The 25,134-nt window shown below is 38.0% G+C and overlaps 1 protein-coding gene across 10 annotated transcripts in view; it reads right to left on the bottom strand.

The window, feature by feature from the left end:
* CFAP54 (cilia and flagella associated protein 54) overlaps window positions 1-25,134 on the bottom strand; it is a 312,887-nt gene that overhangs the window by 213,695 nt on the left and 74,058 nt on the right. For 9 of the 10 annotated variants that reach the window (XR_011566649.1, XR_011566651.1, XR_011566650.1 and 6 more), the window contains 6 exons: window positions 22,883-22,975; window positions 22,435-22,620; window positions 12,506-12,642; window positions 8,637-8,784; window positions 6,563-6,718; window positions 1,065-1,187 (listed from right to left, as the gene is read on the bottom strand). Coding sequence is in view for 7 of the 10 variants with exons in the window: in XM_070789566.1 (XP_070645667.1) it covers window positions 1,065-1,187; window positions 6,563-6,718; window positions 8,637-8,784; window positions 12,506-12,642; window positions 22,435-22,620; window positions 22,883-22,975 (843 nt within the window). In the remaining 3 variants the exon portion in view is untranslated. The remainder of the gene's footprint in view (window positions 1-1,064; window positions 1,188-6,562; window positions 6,719-8,636; window positions 8,785-12,505; window positions 12,643-22,434; window positions 22,621-22,882; window positions 22,976-25,134) is intronic. The other variant, XM_070789570.1, reaches the window with a different exon arrangement.

The following is a 25,134-nucleotide window of genomic DNA, read 5'->3' as shown; positions in this document are numbered from 1 at the left end:
GCAGCTCAATTCTAGAAAAATAAACGACCCAATCAAAAAATGGGCCAAAGAACTAAACAGACATTTCTCCAAAGAAGACATACAGATGGCTAACAAACACATGAAAAGATGCTCAACATCACTCATTATCAGAGAAATACAAATCAAAACCACAATGAGGCACCATTTCACGCCAGTCAGAATGGCTGTGATCCAAAAGTCTACAAGCAATAAATGCTGGAGAGGATGTGGAGAAAAGGGAACCCTCTTACACTGTTAGTGGGAATGCAAACTAGTACAGCCACTATGGAGAACAGTGTGGAGATTCCTTAAAAAACTGGAAATAGAACTGCCTTATGATCCAGGAATCCCACTGCTGGGCATACACAATGAGGAAACCAGAATTGAAAGAGACACGTGTACCCCAATGTTCATCACAGCACTGTTTATAATAGCCAGGACATGGAAGCAACCTAGATGCCCATCAGCAGATGAATGGATAAGAAAGCTGTGGTACATATACACAATAGAGTATTACTCAGCCATTAAAAAGAATACATTTGAATTAGTTCTAATGAGGTGGATGAAACTGGAGCCTATTATACAGAGTGAAGTAAGCCAGAAAGAAAAACACCAATACAGTATACTAATGCATATGGAATTTAGAAAGATGGTAACATTAACCCTGTATGAGAGACAGCAAAAGAGACACAGATGTATAGAATAGTCTTTTGGACTCTGTGGGAGAGGGAGAGGGTGGGATGATTTGGGAGAATGGCATTGAAACATGTATAATATCATATATGAAACAAATGTCCAGGTTCGATACATGATACAGGATGCTTGGGGCTGGTGCACTGGGATGACCCAGAGGGATGGTACAGGGAGGGAGGTGGGAGAGGGGTTCAGGATGGGGAGCACGTGTACACCCGTGGCAGATTCATGTTGATGTATGGCAAAACTAATACAATATTGTAAAGTAATTAGCCTCCAATTAAAATAAATTTATATTTTAAAAAAAGTAACTTTCTAAATCTTTAGGGCTCCTAAGTCTTATGGCACTAGTGAAAGAATGAGGTAGATACCTTTGTTATGTAGAAGATACAGCAAGCTATCATATGCTGTACACTTTCAAAGCTTGCAAGATGTTTCTTTGAGTGGATGACATTTGGTAGTCCTTGCAAAACTACCACACACTTTATCAAGATCTGAAAAACAGAAACACAGTGCTTTTTGTTGAAAATATCTTTACTCATTAAAAAAATATCCTATTTAAATCATGCAGGTTTAAGCCATCACATTTTATTGTTGTTAATAATTATGGACCAATTGCTTATCTTGTACAAAGAAGTGTACCCTGAGATAAAATTGATAAATTCAATGTTCAGATGAGTACGTCATCTAAAGTAACTTGAAAGCTAGAGGAAAGGATAAAATAAATACAAAAATAGATAAAACAAAGCCCATACTGACAAGTACTACAAAAGATACAGGTAAAATGTTACATGTGTACAAGACACTAAAGATGACATTCAGGCTTAGGAGAACCTTGAAAAAAACTTACAGAGAAGGACTATTACCATATTAAATATACAGCAATATGGGTACTTGGTATAACAGCTTCCTTTAAAATAAAACCAAGCACTCATATCCCAGGAAATCAATTAATATTGGCACTTCAGTTCAGTTCAGTTCAGTCGCTCAGTCGTGTCCGACTCTTTGCAACCCCATGAATCACAGCATGCCAGGCCTCCCTGTCCATCACCAACTCCCGGAGTTTACCCAAACTCATGTCCATCGAGTCGGTGATGTCATCCAGCCAACTCATCCTCTGTTGTCCCCTTCTCCTCCTGCCCCCAATCCCTCCCAGCATCAGGGGCTTTTCCAATGAGTCAACTCTTTGCATGAGGTGGCCAAAGTATTGGAGTTTCAGCTTCAGCATCAGTCCTTCCAATGAACACCCAGAACTGGTCTCCTGTAGAATGGACTGGTTGGATCTCTTTGCAGTCCAAGGGACTCTCAAGAGTCTTCTCCAACACCACAGTTCAAAAGCATCAATTCTTCGGTGCTCAGCTTTCTTCACAGTCCAACTCTCACATCCATACATGACCACTGGAAAAACCATAGCCTTGATTAGATGGACCTTTGTTGGCAAAGTAACGTCTCTGCTTTTGAATATGCTATCTAGGTTGGTCTTAACTTTCCTTCCAAGGAGTAAGCGTCTTTTAATTTCATGGCTGCAGTCACCATCTGCAGTGATTTTGGAGCCCCAAAAAATAAAGTCTGACACTGTTTCCACTGTTTCCCCATCTATTTCCCATGAAGTGATGGGACCAGATGCCATAATCTTCATTTTCTGAATGTTGAGCTTCAAGCCAACCTTTTTACTCTCCACTTTCGCTTTCATCAAGAGGCTTTTTAGTTCCTCTTCACTTTCTCCCATAAGGGTGGTGTCATCTGCATATCTGAGGTTATTGATATTTCTCCCGGCAATCTTGATTCCAGCTTGTGCTTCTTCCAGCCCAGTGTTTCTCATGATGTACTCTGCATACAAGTTAAATAAGCACAGTGATAAGATACAGCCTTGACGTACTCCTTTTCCTATTTGAAACCAGTCTGTTTTTCTATGTCCAGTTCTAACTACTGCTTCCTGACCTACATATAGGTTTCTCAAGAGGCAGGTCAGGTGGTCTGGTATTCCCATCTCTTTCAGAATTTTCCACAGTTTATTGTTATCCACACAGTCAAAGGCTTTGGCATAGTCAATAAAGCAGAAATAGATGTTTTTCTGGAACTCTCTTGCTTTTTCCATGATCCAGCGGATGTTGGCAATTTGATCTCTGGTTCCTCTGCCTTTTCTAAAACCAGCTTGAACATCTGGAATTTCACAGTTCATGTATTGCTGAAGCCTGGCTTGGAGAATTTTGAGCATTACTTTACTAGCATGTGAGATGAGTGCAATTGTGTGGTGGTTTGAGCATTCTTTGGCATTTGCCTTTCTTTGGGATTGGAATGAAAACGGACCTTTTCCAGTCCTGTGGCCACTGCTGAGTTTTCCAAATTGGCACTTACTTCCTTAATTACTCTCCATATCATGTGATCCTGAATTTGATCCAGAGCTAGACAATTAAGTTTAGCTTTCAATATTGCCACACACTTCTGAGCAATATTGCTATCAGAAGAGCAGACTTAGATTGCATCAATCTATTCATCTTTCAGATTATCCCAAAGGACAAATTAATATATGGAGGTTGGTCCTTTGTGGGCACATTAATTGCTTCAAGCCATCACTCTAACAATATTATTACTGTTGTCACAGAACTCTTATGAATTATTTTCAATGCAGCTTTAATTCCTCCCTTCCACCATCACCATCTCCCAACCTACTGTTCCATATCCCCGAATCAAGTTAACCACCTAGCAGTTCTGTAGTTTTCTCTGGGCTCATGTAATCCTATGTGTGTGTGTGTGTGTGTGTGTGTGTGTGTATTCTCCAGTATTCTTGCCTGGAGAATCCCATAGACATGACTGAGCAACTAACACTTTCACTTCACTTTCACATGCACTTTCACTTTCACACACAGAGAGAGTTAATGTTATTTTACAAAGTGAAATTAAGCACACTTACTATGCATTTCCCCTTCAGGCATATCTTGCGAAAAATCCCTCCAAGTCTACAGGTATAGATTTAATTCATCATTTCTAACGGTTGCCTACTATTATTTACTGTAAACCAATGATAATTTTGCAACCATTTTCCAGAGCCTTCCTGTTGCACAGTTTTAAGGTTGATGTTTTACAATCTGGCAGTTCTGGCCATCCTTCAATTACTGCATGTCCTCTTTGTCTCCAGATTTTTTGACTTCACCAAGAAAGCTACAATAAACACCCTTACACAGGGAATTCCCTGGCAGTCCAGTCGGTTCAATCCCTGGTTGGGGAGCTAAGATCTCACAAGCAACACGGCATAGCCAAAAAAAAAAAACACAACAACAACCATCCTTCTACCTATTCAGTTGCCAAAATGAGCAGCAAGTGAGGTGCCAGCTTTGAGACGATACCTAGGGAGGGTGAGGTACCATCCTCCAGGGTACAGTAGACCCTCTAAATCAATGCCATTATGTGGTATTGTGTCCCCAGTAGGTAGAACAGATGGAAGCAATGGTGGAACTAGGGGTGATTTTAATCCATGGGATAAATCATTAAGAAAGGAATTGCTGGGCTGTGTAAATGTACTTTTTAATTTACTAAAATATTATTCCATGAGATAAATTACTAGCGGAGGAATTGCTATGTTAGGCATATTTGTTTTTAATTTTACTTATACTTAGTTTAATTAAAATTAGGTTTGTATCACCAAATTCTAAAGACTATAACAGTTCACATTTCTCCCATTGATGAATGAGAATACCTTTGCCCCACATCCTCACCAGCAATAGGAGTTACAGATCTTTTCAATTCTGCTAGTGATATTATATTGTTGATTTAATGGGAATTTCTATGGATATTCAGAATCTGAGCATCTTTTCCTATGTTTTTTTGCCACGTGGATTTGCTCTCCTATAAACTTCATATTGTTATCCCATGCCCATTATTTATTGTTATTAAAAGACTTTTTGTTATATATAGTTACCCTCATTAGTGTTGGATACCTTTCCCAAATCCATAAATTGCCTACTATCTTTGTTATGGCTCCTTTTGCCACACATTTAAATACAGTCAAATATTTCTTATATCTAAGAGTTCTATTTTGGTTAGAGTTCCCCAACAGTGACTGTACATAGACTCTAGGGATTATTTTTTTCCAAAAGATTTTGCTTTCTTTTACATTTAAGCCTTTAATATATCTGGACATTTTACATATGGTACAAAGTAGGGGTCAAATTCTACTTTCTTTCAGAGGAATATCCTGATGTTTCACCACCATTTACTAAAAATATCCATTATCTTCCCACTGAATTGGAAAGCCAATTCCATCACACATTACATTCTTCTACAGTGAGGCCTATTTCTGGCATCCATCCCTTGTTCCATTCATCTTTTCCTGCTCTAAACTATATAATTTAATTTAAAAACTCCTTTCCTACGTCTTTCCCTCATAGCTATAATCCACTTTCTGAGTTAAATGCATCCTGAATCAGTAGGATCCCAGAGGATGACAGGGGACTACCCTCAATTCAACCAAGGAAGCAGCAATTTCAGGCACTGTTCCATTGTGGTATCTTTGCTGGAGCACTTAAAAGGGAGTTTGGGGGAGAATGAATAAAAGGAGTATACGTATGGCTGAGTCGCTTACCCGAAATTATCACAACATTGTTAATTGGCTATACTCCAGTATAAAATAAAAAGTTTTTTTTTTTTTAAAAAAAGGAGTGGGGGTGCCTTGAGGTGGCTAATGTTGCCTTTTTTATCTTATTGGACAGAAATAATATCCTATGGGGAAGAAGTATCTGAAGAAGCTCCAATTCACACCAAGCAGATAAAAACATGCATTTAGAGTCTTGATCTAGGGCAGTGATAATGCTTCTACTCTCTGACCTAATATTTTATGAAAGGACCTTAACTTTGTGGACATGTCTCAAAACAAAACACTGGACCACTACATCAATAAATCATGCTAACCAAACCTAATAAACAAGAAATGGCAAGTATGTTGAAGATGTGAGATGCTTGCCCTCCAGAGGATAGAAATAAACCCTAAGAAGAGTCAGGGGCCTGACACATTAATGAAATGTCTGGGACGTGCCCCCACTCCAAAGTAGGTCTGACATCTCTAATCTCTCACCTCTAAGAAGAAAGGACGATGCTTTAAGAAGCAGACTGCCATGTTGTGGAGAAGGGCATGTTGCAGGGCACTGGTGGTCAGCCTTTCAGAACTAAGGGACTCATCACATGGCCGCAATGGAATGAATCTCTCAACAACCAATGAATTTGGAAGAAACCTAAGCCTCAGATGAGACCACAGCTCTGGTCAACACCTTGAATTTAGCCTGATGAGATCCTGAGCCAAAGATCCAGACAACCTGTATCCAGCCTTCTGACCTCCAGAAACTATGAGATAGTGAATGGGTGTTGTTTTAAGCCATTGAGTGTTGGTGATTTGTTAGGAAACACAGACAACTAATACAATCCCTTCAGCCAAGTTTATCAACCTTTTTTCCAAAAATTCCAATTTAACCACAGAGACATCAAGTTTATTTTCTGGTTATCCATCAATTTGTTTCCCCTCAGTGATGGCTTTAACAGTATGCCTTGAATAAATATTGCTGTTTCTAACATTACAAGATCATAAAAATTGAAATGACTTTTAAAAAACAACCTAGAAAAGTATGTACCCATATTTAAATATGGACAGCAACAGGGCTGAATGTTTTCAGGGAAACACATTTTAAGTTCTTATTTATTCCCAGACATATAATTTAAATTATTAAAATGTCTTTCAGTTAACTCACAAAATGTCATAATACTCATTCTTGACCTATTTGTACTTTCTAAGAGACACGTTGCATTTTCTTTTCCAAAATGCAGTGTTGACTTGCCTTTGTAAAAAAATACCCTTATGGGGAGGGGGTGAAATCCTTACCTGTACAACAGGTACCAAAACAATATTGTGATAAATGATAGGAGCAAGGAGGCCGTAACACTGAGTCACAGCCTGAAGGGCATAACTGGAATCATTTAGGTAGTTGCTCAGTTCCAATGCCACCAATACTCTCTCACATTCAATTAGTCTAGCAATCTGTAAAGAAACAGGTATTGTTACTCAAGCTGAACACCAGGTACTTAACTTGTGTGTCTCTAATGAGGTGAAGGGGTAGGAAATGTGACCTTTGTAACTTAACAATAACATGAATGTTGATAAAAAGAAAAACCTAAATTCAGAAACAACTCTAACTCCCCAATAATGCTATTGATACATACGGATGACACAATCTTAGAATTAAACTTAAAATCTTTTTATGAATTGCAATCAAATACCACTAGTAACAGAAAAGGCACCAATCTTTTTTGATTGGTAAGATAAAATCTTGGCTATATTTTAGGAGGAAAACTCTAGCTTTTTCAAAAACATAAACTATAACAAATAATAATTAAAATATAGAATTGCTGTAATATGGCCCCCACTTGATTAATAGAGTCTTATTTCTCTCCTGGATTTGTGAGAAAATGGTAAATTTTTTGTAGACCAACCTATCTTCTATTATACTTCTGCTGCTGCTGCTAAGTTGCTTCAGTCGTGTCCGACTCCGTGTGACCCCATGGACTGCAGCCCACCAGGCTTCTCCGTCCATGGGATTCTCCAGGCAAGAACACTGGAGTGGGTTGCCATTTCCTTCTCCAACGCATGAAAGTGGAAAATGAAAGTGAAGTCGCTCAGTAGTGTCCGACTGTTAGTGACCCCATGGACTGCAGCCTATCAGGCTCGGCCATCCATGGGATTTTCCGGGCAACAGTACTGGAGTGGGGTGCCATTGCCTTCTCCCATACTTCTACTTAAAGCAAAATGTAAGGTTAGGCTCTTTGTGATTAAACATCACTTAAGAAGAGTAAGAATCCTATCTTACTCTTTTTTCTTTCCTGGGGAGACATTTCATTGAAAGAAAACAATATGAGGGGCAACCAGAAATTTCTATATAGCAAACTGTTATTAGAATGGTAGTCCAGCATTCTGGAATTCACTGAAGTACTTAAAGATTGTCCTCATTTTCAGACTAGATGATAAAAATAAAAGAAGCCGAATGCAACTTAGTAGGACAGGTCAATGGCTGTGAATGCTTGGGCTCTACAAGAGTGTGAACTTGTCTTAGGCAGAGAGTCATGTTTGTTTGTTTTTTTACTTTCATAGCCACAGAAATTGGCACAGTCTCATGGAACAAGTTATTGGCTAATTAATTAATGAATAAGTGGATTGGTAGGAAAAAGCTACTGTAAAAGAAAAACAAAAATGACTAAAGTCTCCATATATCTAAAGTAAGTAAAGAAGGAAGGGAGAAAAAGAAGAGTGAACCTCAATTTAGATTGAAAAAAATAATGTAGGATTGTTACTAAAAGCAAGAGTATTGTAAGGCTGCAGGTGTAACAGAGCAACATTTATAAGTACCTTGAGAACATATCAATAGGAGATAAGTTAAATTCCTGTCTCTGCACAGGATGCAATATTATAGTTTTAAAAAATGTACTAGATGGATATGTACCAGCATGAAAGTATGTCTAAGATAAATTATAAAAAGTATTCAAAAAGCAAGTTACAGAACAGTGAGTCCATCAGGATTCTGTTTTTGTAAGTAATAATAGCATATTTGTCTATGCGTATTTTTAAAAATGGGAGAAATCACAGGAAAACAAGAATGTAGCATTCTTAGGGATAATGGGATTCTAATAGGTTTCACTTTATACATTATAAATTTTGAATATTTGAATTTATACTACTTTTATACAGGAATATATATATATAAATAGAAAAGAAGGGGGGAAAAAACCATGAGCCTAGGCCTGTGAAATCTACAAACAATATCAAATAAACCAGCACAATCATACAAAGGTCTCTCAGTCCGTTCACAAGTGAGGATATACAATCCCCACAGCTCATAAACTTGAAACATCAAGAAACAAATCAAGGGAAATCAATGCATTTGCAATGATTTTAATTCACTTACTTGTTGAGAAGGGAAAATCTCATTGCCTTTAATATTATCACAGAAAAAATTTTCTTCTTTAATTTTAATGTCACTTGTTACAAAGATATTTCTAAGAAAAAGATATAAGAGAATTGAAGAACTCTCTGCCAAAATATCTGAATGTAATCTGCAAAAAGAAGTAAATGATGTTACAGGTATAAGGTGATTTAGTATGTGAATTCAACTTTGTAGATTGATTTGTTATACCAACACAATTATCCCAAGATAGCAGCAAAAGTCGGAGAAGGAAATGGCTGGTGCTGCTAAGTCACTTCAGTCATGTCCGACTCTGTGTGACCCCATAGACGGCAGCCCACCAGCCTCCCCCATCCCTGGGATTCTCCAGGCAAGAACACTGGAGTGGGTTGCCATTTCCTTCTCCAATGCATGAAAGTGAAAAGTCAAAGTGAAGCCAGCTGCTCAGTCGTGTCCGACTCTTAGCGACCCCATGGACTGCAGCCCACCAGGCTCCTCGGTTCATGGGATTTTCCAGGCAAGAGTACTGGAGTGGGGTGCCATTCTTGCCTAGAGAATCCTGTGGACAGAGGAGCCTTGGTGGGCTGCTGTCCATAGGGTTGCACAGACTCAGACACAACTGAAGCAACTTAGCAGCAGCAGCAGCAGCAGCAAAAGTATGTAACATAGTAACTCTTACACAGCTGTTTAATAAAGACTGTTCTTAACAACAAGTTCATAACTAAGAAAATTAAGCTATGGACATATGTCATGGATATATAAAACATAAACCATTGGCAAAATTTTCTGATTCTAAAATATATAGCTCTTTTCTATCAATATAATTGAAATCATTATAGATACTCAGAAGTTTGGAAAATAGGCCCAATATTTCAATCAATAAACTTTCTGAAAGTGGGGGTTATTTATAGCAAAATCAGCCATGGTTAAAGAGAAGTAGAGACAGATTTGGGCTTTCCTGGTGGCTCAGATGGTAAAGAACCTGCCTGCCAACGCAGGAGATGTAAGAGATGTGAACTTGATCCCTGGGTGGGGAAGATGTCCAGAAGAAGGGAATGACTACCCACTCCAGTATTCTTGCCTGGTGAATCCCATGGACAGAGGAGCCTGGTGGGCTACAGTCCATGGGAGCACAAACAGTCAGACACAACTGAGCTATTAACACACTGCCATGTCTCAGTCATGTCTGACTATAGCCCGCCAGGCTCCTCAGTCCATGGAATTCTCCAGGCAAGAAAACTGAAGTGGTTAGCCATTCCCTACTCCAGGAGATCTTCCTAATCCAGGGATCAAACTCCGGTCCCCTGCAGTGCAGGCAGAGTCTTTACCATCTGAGACACCAGGAAGCCCTACAGAAGTAGAGTCACTTCAAATTATCTTTTCTAAATTACAGTCAACAGTGCCCACCACGGGCAAAACTGTGAAATCTGCAGTCTTCCTTCTCTGTTTCTGTAGTCCCTTCCTTGCCCTTAGGCCTAAGTTGGTGACAAACCCTCTCTCCTAAGCTTCAGGTCCCTCCACTCTCCCTATAAAACAGGAAAGGATCCAACATCAGTAATTGACATTAAAGATGATCTGTTTCACCACCGTGTTAAACTCTGAAATTGTCTTTGCCAGGAGGATTTTAGTTATCCTGCTTCTACAACTCATACTAAACTTTCTTTGTCATTGCTGACCATGAGTAATTCGACACACACAGCAAGTCCAGGTTATCACCTCCTCCTGGCTCTAGTTCCTCCAGTACCCAGCTTGGACTCTGATTAGTCATTTCCACAGTGACCTCTCTAGCACTTTAGATTCTGCACCCCATAATTTATGCAATAATAAACTTGCCTGACCTTGCATAGATGTCATCTGATTTTTTTTATCCCTCCCATAATGGCCAATCAATTAATCACTTATTTATTTACCTCATTCCTTTTTTGTTTCATTCAAACTAGCATTTGCTCAACACCAACCATGTATAAAATCATTATTCTAGATCCTAGAATATAAAGGTGAATCATATGTAGCCCTCAGCCACAAGGAACTGGGCTCTGCTATTGATACAATTCATGTTACATAACATCAGCTGAGCCATGATTCTCAGCAACACTTCCGTCTATCCCTGATGCCTCCTTATTCGTATTCCCCATAGAAAATGATATAAACTTCCTGTTCTCCACCTCCACGTGCTCTAGGATCTTTGTAGCCCCACCACCATACATTCTTAGGCTCTCCCTTGCCACTGGCTCTCTTATCTCAATCCTCCAAATTCTGTCCTTAAGCAAGCTTGCCTTCCCCCAAAAGCCTCTGCAAACTTTCCTCTGATCTTTACCACCAAACTTCACATGGGTAGTTTTTGCTTGTTACTATTTTCCATTTTCATTTATTCCTTAACTAACTGCAATATATTTCTGGCCCATCACAGAACAGAAATGGCTTTCTTCAACTTACCAATGTCTTCCTATTTGCCAACTCTAAAAGCCTCTTCTCGGCTTTCATCCTACCCAACCTCTTTGCAGCATTTTCTTAAGTGACTACTCCATCTGACTTTGCACCAGCATATAACAGTGCTCGTCAGGGCCTCCATGATAATCTTCTCACTTCCCTTGGCAATGCACTTTCCTGGACTTTCACTTCCAGAACTGATCCATTTCAGTTTCCTTCCTTGATTCCAATTCCTACTTCTATCTCTTAAATGTAAGCAATGCCCCAGGATTCAAGTCCAGCCTTCTACCTTTTCTGCTCAACAGTCATTTCTCGGAAGCTATCACTCATTGTCAAAATTCCAACAATGACCTCAGTGAACAATTTACATAAGTCTCTAGCCTTGAGCTCTCTCCTGAGTGTCAGCTCATATCTACAGAGTTGTCCTGCTGGAAAACTGAACTCCATACATCCCCAAATTCGTTCTCTTCATCCAAAAACTCACTCTACCTTTCAGCTTCCCTTAGTAACATCAGAGGCTTACCCTCGCTGGAAATCCCAGTAGGCTTCCCCTCCTTCCTCTGTCTTATCCCCACAAGTCACATAAAATCTGCCAAGATCTATCTCTTCCTCTTCTTTAATGCCTCTTGAATCCATCCCCCACAGCACTGAGCATCCTCATACATGGTAAACACTAAGTTTATGTTTGTTTAATTGAATGGAATTATACATTTACATGAATAAGTGTTACCAATGTCTTGCCTCATTCAGCATTTGCATTTTTAAACTCGTTACCTTTGAGGAGTGAAGAGTTTTGCCTTATTAAGGGAATTTTAGGCATTATCAAGCAGGTAAAGGAGACTGTTCTTTTTTTTTTTTTTTTTTTTTTAAGGAGACTGTTCTTACTGAATATGTTGAGACAGGCTGAAATTATACCAATGCTCATTTCTGATGCTGCCCTTAAACTTTGGTTTCTTAAAGAAAAAATGGCAAAGGATAGCCTGTAGCTTTCTATGGCTTCTATAGACCTATTTGCAGTTGATGGCCTAATCCTGGGTGCCTCTTCAAGCAAAGGAAAAGCCTTCTTACCCTAAGAGCTCACCCACCAGACCCTAACCTTAATCTCAACCTGATCTTTCTCTGTGATAAAGGTTCCCAATACGTATTTGTGTCTTCTAGTAAAACTGACACTACCTTGGTTAGTATTTGGGGTTTTTTTCCTCATAACCTCATTAGCTTATATTCAGAATGTACCTATATGTTTCCAGTGTTTTTTCTGATTCTAACAAAGCAAGTTCTAAGAAGGACCCAAACCTTCAGAATATCTACACTTTACTTGTTGGAAGTAGTTTTACATATACCATCTCAACATGAACTTGAAAATAAATTAACTCCAGGCTTCACAGCTAATACCTATCTTTTCAATAAGCAAAATAATATTTTAAAAGAACATTTCTAATTACCTTCTCTGTGTAATAGTCATTATATTGCTTAAACAAATAATGGATTGGTCACCCTGAGGTGGTGAAGCAACAAAATAATCCCAGACTGGTGAGAAAACTTTCTTAGCCAGATCATAGTTACCAGTCTGATAGGCGACCTGCAACAGAAAGCACATTCTCTTAGGCATTACTTGAATTTGGGGAGTGTATACTTTCAACAAGAATTCTGAGAAGGTCCAATCACACTCTAATTTCCTACAAAGTTATTCACATTGGCTGTTCTGTTCTACAGGGCCACGGCAAGGGAGAAAGACACATTTTGAAATCTCTTTTATTTCTAAATTGCATGGAAATTTGAAACTCTGTAAGGATGTTTCAAATTCTCATAAGCAAAACAAAGATCACATCTGAGCCAAATTAATTTCATTTCCATCTATCTCGGCAGTGCACTCCATTTATTACAGACACTGTTATAATGAACAATCTGTTCCAAGAGAAACAATCAGATTTCCCAAACCCAAAATATGAAATATACTTCATTTTTCTCTGGTTCTGACTGACGCTTTCAGAGCTTTTTTTTTGCAACAAAGGCTTCAGAGCTGAAAAGAGTGATTAAAACACCATAATGTGTTTTAAGTTTCACACATTCAACCAGTTGGTAAAATAAATGATTTCACTGAAAAAACTTAGAAGCTTGCAAGAAAAAATCATCAACTTACCTATTTCTTTTGGTGGGATATATTTCTTTAACTATATCTTTAAAAATCACTCTATCCAAATATGTGTAACGATATGAAATCACACCACATGAGTTATATGCTGCTTCAAATTCTCAGTGGAAGCAGGTAGGATATTAAGTATAAATAAATTCATTAAGTATGTAAATGACATGTTACTAGACTATATTCCACACAAGGGAATAGCTTACAGGGCCAGAACTTTTAAAATCTGCCAAGTCAATACTCCTAATCAACCAACCAGTAAACTTTTATGAAGTTTCTACTTGGTGCTAAGCACTGTAAATCTAGATTCTTCAAAGCTTAAAACAATTTCATACTCCATGAAACTGTAATCAAGTTACAGTGGTAAAACACATGAAATTACAGAAAAATTGCAAATAATCACATCATAACTGTGGAGACTTAAAAAAGGAGAAATGAAGACTTCAAGGAGGAATCAGGGCTTGATGTAAACCCTAAGGCAGGGATAAGGTTCAAATGGGCACAGTTTAGATGGAATCTGAAAAAGGTCCTGTGAAGGAAATTGCCACAGGGCATTTGAGACTGGAAAGACAGGTCAGAATTTGAAGAAAAGTAGGGCTTCCCTTGTGGCTCAGTTGGTAAAGAATCCACCCGCAATGCAGGAGACCTGGCTTTGACCCTGGGTTGGGAAGATCTCCTAGAAGGAAACGGCTACCCACTCCAGTATTCCGGCCTGGAGAATTCCATGGACAGTATAATCCTTGGGGTCACAAAAAGTCGGATGTGACTGAGTGACTTTCACTCACTCAGGCAGTATGGTGGGCTTTCCTGGTGGCTTAGTTGGTAAAGAATCTGCCTGCAATGAGGGGGACCTGGATTCAATCCCTGGGTTGGGAAGATCCCCTGGAGGAGAACATGGCAACCCACTCCAGTATTCTTGCCAGAAGAAAAAATGGACAAAGGAGCCTGGCGGGCTGCAGTCCATTGGGATTGCAAAGAGTCAACATGACTGAAGCAACTAAGCACAACACAGGCAGTATGATTGGACAGGTAAAGTGAGACAGGATTTCAGAAAGTCTTGAAAATCAGATGTGTGTGTGTGTGTGTTGGCTCAGTCATGTCCAAATCTTTGTGACTCCATGGACTGTAGCACACCAGGTACCTCTTTCTATGAGATTTCCCAGGCAAGAATACTGGAGTGGGTTGCCATTTCCTTCTTCAGGGAATCTTCCTGACCCAGGGGTTGAACCCACATCTCTTGCATTGTGGGGCAGATTCTTCACCACTGAGCCACCTGGGAAGCCCTGAAAATCAGATGGAAGTATTTAAAGATATCAGGTCCTGGACCAAGCATTTCACATGCATTATGGCATTGACTCTTCATTATAGCTCTGTGAAGTGAGCTCTATGAGTGTCCTTGTTTTCCAGATAAGGAAACTGGGGTATTGACAAGTAGAATAATTTGTACAGAGCCAAATACTCAGTAAAAAATAAATAAAATGAAAAAGTAGAATCAAGACTTAGTGTGATAGATGAGGTCCCTTCTCTGGGCCACATTGGGCAAAAAAGTGGGACTAAGTGGTCATTAAAACACCATTATAATTCTAAGATTCACCATGGAAAATGATAACAGATGATGTGTAAGGGAGTTGGTGAAACTATAATTGAATGTTCTTTCCTTTTAAAATATAGCTTTTTAAAAATAGTTATTTCTGAGTCACTTTGCTGTACAGCAGAAATTGGCACAACACTGAATCAACTATATTTCACTTTTTATAAAAAAGGGTGAAAACATAAAAATAATGTTATTTGTTCAGTCAGTGGACATTGCAAAACAAGAAAAAAATGCTATGACAAAATTAAAGGTTTATAAATTCATGAGTTTGTCTGAGTTAACAGAGGAGTGCTTGATATTCGTAGGTTCAAAGATGGTTAAGTAGTAGTCATGTGCAGAATAGACTTTAGAGGGGGTGAGGTTAAAATGAGAAATAAGCATTAAAAGAGGGACTTCCCTGGTGGTCCAATGGCTAAGACTCCACACTCCCAATGCAGGGGGTCTGGGTTCGATCCCTGGTCAGGGAACTAGATCCCAAAATGTTTATGTGGGTTTTTCCATAAGATGCTATGGAACAAACATTTTGGCCAACCTAATACATTCCTTTGCAGCACCTTGGCAAGCTCCTCCTCTTCTCTTCAATCTCATGATACTGGCGTTCCCCAGGGCTCAGTCTTCTGACCTCCTCTCCTCAGCACTCATGTCCTTGCTGCTATTATCCAGCCCCACGGCTATAGTTGTCATACAACTACTCTCAATTCCCTCGGCTGCCCAGACCTCTCTCCCAAACTCCAGATTCACGTGTCTAACTGACTACTCAACAATTCTCTCTGAATATCTAATAAACATCTGACCTTAACACGCCCCCAACTGAATTTTTTATCTTTCTCTGCACCACCCACAGCCATCCCCAACTCAGCTGTGGCCCGAGTCTGTCCTTCTAGTTAGTTGGCTAAACACCTTCAAGGCATCTCCTATTTTTCTCTATAAATTGTTTCCAACAGGAATACTTGTTAACTCCTCCTTCAAAATATATCCAGAATCTGACCACTTCTCATCACATCAATTACTATCACCCTGGCCAAGCCACTCCCACCTCTGGTTGGATGACAGCGGTAGGTATTCAACAGCTCCCTCTGCTTCTATACTCATGCCTTATGGTGTGTGCACAACACAGTAGCCAGGGTGAGCCTTGAAACAGAAGTCACGTTATGTTGTCCTATTATATCAAACTCTCTCCAGTGGCTGTCCATTTCACTCACAGTAAAAGCCATACTTCCTACAATGGTCTGGAATTCTTATCACGATCTACTTTCCCCCCATCCACTCACCTTTTACCTCCCTAAGCAATCCTTCAGGCCCCTCTAATCCAGTCATTCTGGTCTCCTTGCTATTTATGTTATACCAAGTACAGTTCTGGAATCCTTCAGGCTTTTCTTCTAGCTCCTTCTGTGGAATCTTCTTTCTCCAGAGCTGCTCCCTCACCTCCTTCAAATGTCTGTTCACATCTCATCTTCCAGATGACATTTTCTCTGTTCAGCTTACTTAACACTGTAACACTGTAATTTACCTTCTTCACATTTATCCCACTTCACATTTCCAATTCCTCTGACTGTACTCTACGCTATTTTTCCACAGGACTTACCTTCTAACATACTATTAATAGGCAATCTATTTCTTTACTATGTTCATTGTCTATTACCTACCTCCTACCATGGCATTTTGCTCACTTCACTTAGAACAGTGGTTCTCAAAGTATGGTCCCTGAACCATCAGCATCTGCCTCACCTATGAACTTGTTATACATGCAGACTTAACAGGTCCTATCCCACACCAAGTGAACCATATACTCTGTCAGTGCGGGCAGCAATCTCTTTAGGCCAGCACTCCAGATCCTTCTGATTCAGGCTCAAGTTTTACAATCACTAGCCTACAGCAATGCCGGGCACAGAGTAAGCACTCAATAATAATGTGTTAAATGAACTTAAAATTCTGCTTTTCCTGATAATTTCCCTCTCTGTACAGAAGAGAACACCCAGGAGGTATGCTACAAAATAACACAATTGACTGGCCCAGGGTGAGTGCCTGACCCAAGCTGGGTCCACAGCAAAGCAAGATGGACCCCATACATACACATACACAGTCTGCTTCAGGTGTTAAGGCTGAAGACATTACATGCACCAGGAGGATCTGAGAGAAAGTTTATTATTCACACAAGGGACTCCCAGGGAGAGTCCCATGGGCAGGCACAGGCAGGTCCAGGTTTTCCTGGGCAGAGCAGAAGGTTGGGCTTTGTTAGTGGCTGGACTGGGCACAGTTCCTGCTGGCTGGGACCTTTAAATTTCCTGCAGGAACCAAAGGAAAAGGTGAAGTCAGAGACCTCCTTAGTAGCCTGCTCAGATATGGGGCCAAAGGAACAAAGAAGGGTGAGATTTAAAAACAAGTCAGTGGCCAAACATTAAAAATGAGATCAGACTCTTACATTGGGTGAACCAGTGCAGGTCTCTTTCCCAGAAATTTGGAATCAAGATTAGGTCATAGCTAAACAGTCCCAGAATATGGCTGAAATTGAGAAATACACAAAAACATTCAAGGGGCTGCCATATTCCCTCCAGAGATGGAAAGGAAAATCAATATTTAAAGAGGGAAAAAGAAAGCAAGTGATATAGAGAGTATCAGAGGTATGAGGCTTACAGCTGCCTGAACTTTGCAGCCTTCCCAGGGCTTGGCTGCATTTCCCCAAGGGAGGCTTTCTTGCAATCGGGGTCCTAACTGAAACCATAAGTCAAAAATCAACTAGAATGAGGATTACTGTTGTGGTGATGAGACTGATTTAAAAAAAAAAAAAAAACACAGTTCAAATGAAAGAGATGATACCTAACATAGAACCTGGCACAAAACAAACATTGAATTTTTGTTTGTTCAAAGAGGGAAAAGAAGAGTTGAAACTTCTTATAAACTTAAAAAATTGGGATGACTACATTTTACTTGGTAGCTCTATACTTTTTAATGGTCATATACAAAAGGCGAAACTCTATTAATAAAAGGGTTTCAATGAATTCATACATGAATTGGAAAAAATGTACAAATTTCAGTTTCCTGCCACCATTGTGATTCCCGACCCAACATCAAACTCTACTGCTCCCACAGATCATGACAACCTATGGAGTACACCAACCTAGGAAGAGAAGAGATGGGAGAGATGTAAGCTCTAGATGAACTTTGCACATGTTAGATGGTGAACACATGATTTCCTGGGAACCTGGACAGAGCAGTTGAAAGGCATGAGCTGGTTCAGATGGCAGGCTTACCATCTACCACCAGAGTTCAGTTCAGTTCAGTCGCTCAGTCATGTCCGACTCTGCAACCCCATGAACCGCAGCACACCAGGCCTCCCTGTCCATCACCAACTCCCGGAGTTCACCCAAACCCATGCCCATTGAGTCGGTGATGCCATCCAACTATCTCATCCTCTGTCATCCCCTTCTCTTCCTGCCCTCAATCTTTCCCAGCATCAGGGTCTTTTCCAATGAGTCCGCTCTTTGCATCAGGTGGCTAAAGTATTAGAGTAACCTTGGGTAAATTACTTAACCTCCCTAAGATACTCTTTCTGGAATAAAATGAGATTGGCAGAGGAAGGGTTAAATTCATCTGTTTCCTGAACTTGAAAGTAATACTACCACCTCTATCTTTAGAATTACTGTAATCAATGAAATAATAAATGTTAAAATGTCTGTCAGGCAACAGTTTTTTAATAAATGATATTCCTCACTTTCTCATTTCAACAAGTCATGGTGCCCACTTGCTATTTGATTTAGTAGTTCAATAATCCAGCAGTATGTGGCATTTGGTCTTGTATCCGTTTTACAGACAGGGAAATTAAGACCAAGCAATTTGCCTAAAATCCTACAATCCTGCTCACAGATTTCTAATTGTCTATATTTTATATCACATTATCTAGTCATTCCCAACTTAAAAGGGAATAATAAAAAGAAATGAGGCTATAAAGGGAATGAAATTGGAAAATAAATGTAGACAATATATAATTCATAAAGGTTCCTCAAAAAATTTTCCAGATAGCCTAAATTATTATAGTTTTCTACAGTAAGATAAAAATCTAGTAGAGATTTACCTGACTTTATAGACTTTTTATTTATAAAATAATGTTTAGTAAAAAGTACAACTGAAAACTCTAAGCCAAGTTATTCATAAACATTTAGCAAAGTAACTCCATATTTTACTATAAAATATTTATGATATTTTTTAAAGAACAGAATTATCTTGAAACTAAAAGCTAGCCACTCTTACAAAAAACAGCAGCTTTTCCTCACAGTTCCAAAAGAAAGGTACGTTTTCCTGCTAAAATTTAAAAGCTTAAACTCAAATTTTAAATGGAGGAAATTTTGCTTATCCAACTTAACATTATGAGAGAGAATGATTTTAGACTGTCATAAATGAACTACAGTACTGCAAATACAGTAAAGAAACACAGGCCATTACTTTATGACACTTCTCATTATCCTAGCAGTATAGCTAGGACTTCGTTTTATTAACTTTCAATGAAAGTTATGCCAAATGAAGCCCAAGAGTCAAACCACTCCCTGGAGAAAAATTAGACCTTGATGAAATATTCGGTGCCTTACTTTGAAATAACTCCATCACTGCAAATTAGGAAATATATTAGATTCCAAAGAAATCAAAACATCAGAAAACCATGAGCCCAAATGACATGCTAAACCAATGCTAGACAAATCCTAGCAATTCTCTCAATTTAATTTTCTTTGAAAAATATGATAATATAAAATTCCAGTTAGACTTTAGCCTATAATACTAATCAACTATTAAGAGGAAAAATAGCACAATAGAAATGGGATAAAATTTGGAAAAGCCAACAATAAACTTAAAATTATATGCTTGAGACTTGGGTCAATGAGTCATTTTTTTCTAGAATCCCATTCACTTGGTGACATGTTTTATTTAAGTCAGGCAATTATTTCAGCAAAAATGTCAATTCACAAGTATATCCATAACTAAGAATCACAATAATATTCATTAAATGCCTACTGTCGGGTAAGTGCTATGGTTAAATGTTTAACAAGCATAATTCCATTTAATACTCATAACAGTTCTGGGAGGTAACTACTATTATTATTCCACTTCATAGATGAAGGTTAATTGACTAATATCACACAGCTAGTGTGAGGATCTGCATCTTAAACTCAGGTCTGTCTCTATGAACCCAGAAAAGTCACTTCTATAAACCAATCCAAAGAAAATAATCATAGATGCAGTGAAAGATGCTCAATATCACCAATTATTAGAGAAATACAAATCAAAACTACAATGAGGTATCATCTCACTGTATGGCCATCTCATTGATGGCCATGTCAGAATGGCCATCGTCAAAAGTCTACAAACAATAAACACTGGAGAGGGTGTGAAGAAAGAGGGAACCTTCCTACAGTGTTGATAGGAATGTAAATTGGTACAGCCACTATGGGAACTGGATGGAAGTTCCTTAAAAAACTAAAAATAGAACTAGTTTATGATCCAACAACCCCACTCCTGGGCATATATGTGGAGAAAAGTATAATTTGAAAAGATTCATGGACCCCAATCTTCATTGCAGCACTACTTATAATAGCTAAGACACAGAAACAACCCAAGTGCCCAACAACAGATGATTGGTTTAAGATGTGATGTACACACACACACACATGCAAACAGAATATTACTCAGCCATAAAGAAGAATAAAACATTGCCATTTGCGGCAACATGGATGGGCCTAGAGAATATCATAGTAAGTAAAGCAAATCAGGCAGAGAAAGACAAATACTATGCATCACTTACATGTAGAATCTAAAATACAATGCAAATGAACTCATCTACAAAATAGAAACAGACCCACAGACATTGAAAACAAACATGGCTACCATAGGAGAAAAGGAGGAGGAAAGGGATAAATCACGTGTGTGGGATTAATAGATATGAACTACTATACAGAAAATAAACAATCATCAAATATTAATATTTACTGTATAGCACAAAGAACTATATTCAATATCTTAAAATAACTTACAATGGAAAGTAATCTGAAAAAATACATATATATGTATAAAAATCATGTTGCTGTACACCTGAAACTAACACAATATTGTAAAACAACTGAAATATATTTTTAATGGAAAGAATAATTATTTACAATGTTATATTCGATTCTGGTGTACAGCAATTCTGGTGTACAATTCTGGGGTACAGTGATTCAGTTATATAGACACATATCCTTTTTCATAGTCTTTTCCATTATGATTTATTACACAATATTGAATCAGTTCCCTGTGCTATACAGTAGAACCTTACTGTTTAACCATTTTACATACAGTAGTTTATATCTGTTAATCCCAAACTCTTAATTGATCCTTCCTCCACTCCCTTTCCCCTTGGGTAACCATAAGTTTGTTTTCTTTGTCTGTGAGTCTCTACTTTTGTTTCACAAACAAGTTCACATATGTCATATTTTAGATTCACATATAATGATATCATATGGTATTTGTCTTTCTCTTTCTGACTTACTTCACTTAAGTATGACGATCTCTAGGTCTATCCATGTTGCTGCAAATGGCATTATTTCATTCTTTTTTTATGACTGAGTAGCAGTCCAGTGTGTATGTGAGTATACATGTATATACACACACATATATATATACTACATTATGACATTTTTAAGATGAAATACCATACAAATGTTAAAAATTATGTTTTGAAACAATACTTTAATGGAATGGAAAAAAGTTAATTATGTAGTAAATAACAATCAGATGTAAAATAATATGTACACTATAACTAAAATTATATATTATTCATAAATTTACACACGTATATATGTGTCTACACACATGTTGTATGTAGACATATACATATGTGTGTGTATTTGTATACATACAGGCTTCCTAAGTGGTAAAGAACCCTCCTGCCAATGCAGGAGACGTGTGTTTGAACCCTGGGTGGGGAAGATCCCCTGGAGATGGAAATGGCAACCCACACCAGTATTCTAGCCTGTGAAATCCTATGGACAGAGGAGCCTGGTGGGCTACAGTCCATGGGGTTGCAAAACAGTTGGACACAACTTAGCAACTAAACAACAATGTACACATATGCCTGCAAAGAAAAGGATATCTCTGGATTAGGGCTTCTCAGCCATGGCACTATTGACATTTTGGACCAGATAACACTTTGTTGAGGGGAGGAAATGCTGTCCTTTGCTTTGTAGCGTGCTTATCAGCATCCCTGGCCTCTACCTTCCAGATGTTAGTAGCACTCCTCTAGATGGTGACCACCAAAAATGTCTCCAGACATTGATATATGTTCCCTGGGGGCCCAAACTGCTTCAGGTTAAGAACTGCTACTGGTTGACAGGAAAACAGGCAACATTTATTTCCAAAATTCTAAAATCAGTATGTGTTGCATTTAAATGTTATTTAGTGCAGGAAAAAAATGTTATTATATAAAGCAAACTCATGAGTGAGAGAAATAATGATTTATATTTTAGGAGACTAAACTGTGGTCAAGGAAAATATGTATTACAGGAGCTTCAGAATATCTGCTGTGACTGTTTTTTTTTTATCAGAAATTACTTAGTAATTGGTTAACAGTATAAAAAATAGAGGAAAAAATTAGGAGAAATCTCATCTACCTGCGTCAATAACATCCGAGTAGTAACAGCAGAAAGAGGTGGGTAAACCAGAATTGGTTTAGTTGTCTCGCCAATAGCATCACCAATCAGCTTTCCTTTAGAACAGTAAGCCGCAACTGCAAAGACGTATTTTTCATTGGTTTCTAAACCTTTTACCTCAAAAACGCTTTTGCCATCTGCTGGTATCTATTAACAAAAACATATTTCAAGTTATACATGGAAAATAAAAGTAAGGGGTTTTTTTAATATAATTAAGTGATCTTTATAGGTTAAAAAAAAACTTTCCATTTACTGTAACATTTTAGTTATGACTCAAGTTGAAATCAAGAGAAATTCACTGAAACAGTGATTACATAAAGGAAAAAAAAAAACCAGCAACACTCAGTTGTAATTAATGAGACTTTTGGTAAGACTTCCTGACATTCAAAGTTTTTTCAATTCAACGTACCGCTTCTCCTGAGTTTGGGAGATGATTATCGTTTAGTCTTACTTTTCCATAGCTTCCTTCTGCTTTGCGACCCAAAATGCAGTACCAGCAGACCTGCCAAGGAGAGAGATGCGCCTGTCATCTCTAGTCAGTTTACACAGCATTTGATTTCTTTTATCATGATGTGGCAAAAGGAATACTTTTCTATACAAAAATATAACTATTCAAGTCTTAAAATATGAAACCTCAGTTTACAAAGACACTTAGGTTTACACTTCTTAAAAATACAAATATAGTTTATCTGGGACCAAGACTAAAATATTATTCATTATTAATTACTTTTAGCTCTTATGAAGTGAGCAGTTCCTATGTGTTAAGCAGTGTTCAGACAGTGGCAGAGAGTGACTCCAAAGATGAGCTCGTCTTGATGACAAAAAGACCAACACGGAAATGATTTTTACATTTTATTTAATAATAAGTGACAAAAAGTAAGTGGTAAAAGAACCAAGGCTCTAAATTGTAGTGTTTTAAATAAAATGTAAAAGTGCATATGAAAAAGCCTAGAATAAAACATTTCTAAATAAGAATAGTAGAGTTTGGATGATAAAATGGTAACATTATGGGTAATATTTTTTCCTCTGGTCTATAAATTTTCTGAAACATTGTATTCCTTTGATAATTATTAAATACAGATGTAAACCAAAAGCAAAATGCAAATTGCACAGAAAAAAAGCAAACTTAAAACTTGACTAAATGGTTAGACAATAATGGTCTTTTTGCCAAAACGTCAAAATAATGGGAGATTCCTCATCATCATGAATTATTCTCACTGTAGGGAAAGGGGGAGAGGTGATACTTAGGAAAAAAGCATCATTAGGAGGTATACTGTCCAGGGGTAGGTGATGTAGGGGTCGTCATCAATGTGGCGTTTCATTCCCTTTTCCGCAAAGGCCCCACCTCACAACATCTCAACTTCTAAAACTAGAAAAAAAGGGTAGGGGGCGGGGAATGTAATTGTCTCAGAAGCAGCTGCCTTTTACAGCTCCGCCCACTATTTTTCCCTCTGGGTCAACAGAAAAATACTAATTGTGTATTGTCTGAACAAGTAGTTCTCCACTCTGACTATGCAACAGAATCATTTTTTAAAATACAGTTTGTACATAATCAACCATTAAAAAAAAAAAAATTACATCTACCCAAGCCTACCCCCCTCAGTGAATATGAATACCTAGTACAAAATAGCCGAACTCCTGTGTTTTTAAAGAAAATGTCTCAGGTGATTAAAGAGCACTAGGAAAGGTAGAACTTCAAGGACAGAAAACACACTGAAGGAACTTGGAAGATGGAGGCCAGGAGAAGAGGAAAAAAAAAACTCAGCATGACTCTCAGGAAAAAACTTAGAAACTAACTTTCCTTGACTTTTCATGTAAAAAAAGTGCCATAGAGGTAAAAAAGGAAGAAATGTACTGTTTTATGACCTGGATCATTATTGCTCTAAGTGAAGCTCTACATATTTTGAAGCTCTACAGAATTTGAAGAGTAAGTTTTCTCTAAAAGCATTTTTAAAAGCAGGCTTTATATTTCTATTTTGCTACCCAGATGAAAACATCTTAGTTTATATAAGAACAGTAAGTCCTTAGAATCTATATAAGAGTAAGGACACATGGAAAAATCACCACTAACTTCGAAAGTAAAATTTTATAAACTGCATTAATATTTTCAACTATTAAAACAGATGTTAATGCAATGAATGCCTTAATAAGAGGATTTTGGTAAAACAAAAGATGGCTGAAATCACAAACTAGAAAATGTATTTAAGCCCACAGCACCATCTAGTGCTAAGGAGTAGGTAACAGAAGGTGTCATTTCCAGCAGCATGCATCTCTCCCAACATAGAACATACATCAACCTCACGTCATGTGCTGAGTAACAAGTCTTACAGCTGCAGGTCAAGAGTGGGATTCTTATGTCTTCCTATTTTTAACATTATGAAATAAACTAGTCACTAATTTGAGATACATAAAAAATAAGAACCTGGTTAAATAAATCAAAATATTTACATAAAAACAAACAAAAACTCTTGGGAAATTATCCAGTCTTAGTTCTATCCTGAATTTCTAAAGCCAATGAATCCTTATTCTTAAAACAGATCCCCCAGATCCAAAGTTGAATTTTAATAGTGCTAGAAATTGCAATAATGCATTTATCATAGCACAGTTGGGTATAAGATGAATGTTGTTACTATTCGTTCAATTATAAGGCATTAGGAAGGT

This window comes from Bos indicus, chromosome 5 (assembly GCF_029378745.1).
Source record: "Bos indicus isolate NIAB-ARS_2022 breed Sahiwal x Tharparkar chromosome 5, NIAB-ARS_B.indTharparkar_mat_pri_1.0, whole genome shotgun sequence".
Lineage (NCBI taxonomy): Eukaryota > Metazoa > Chordata > Mammalia > Artiodactyla > Bovidae > Bos > Bos indicus.
Note: the sequence above shows the minus strand (reverse complement) of the source record. Positions and strands in the feature narration are given on the sequence as shown.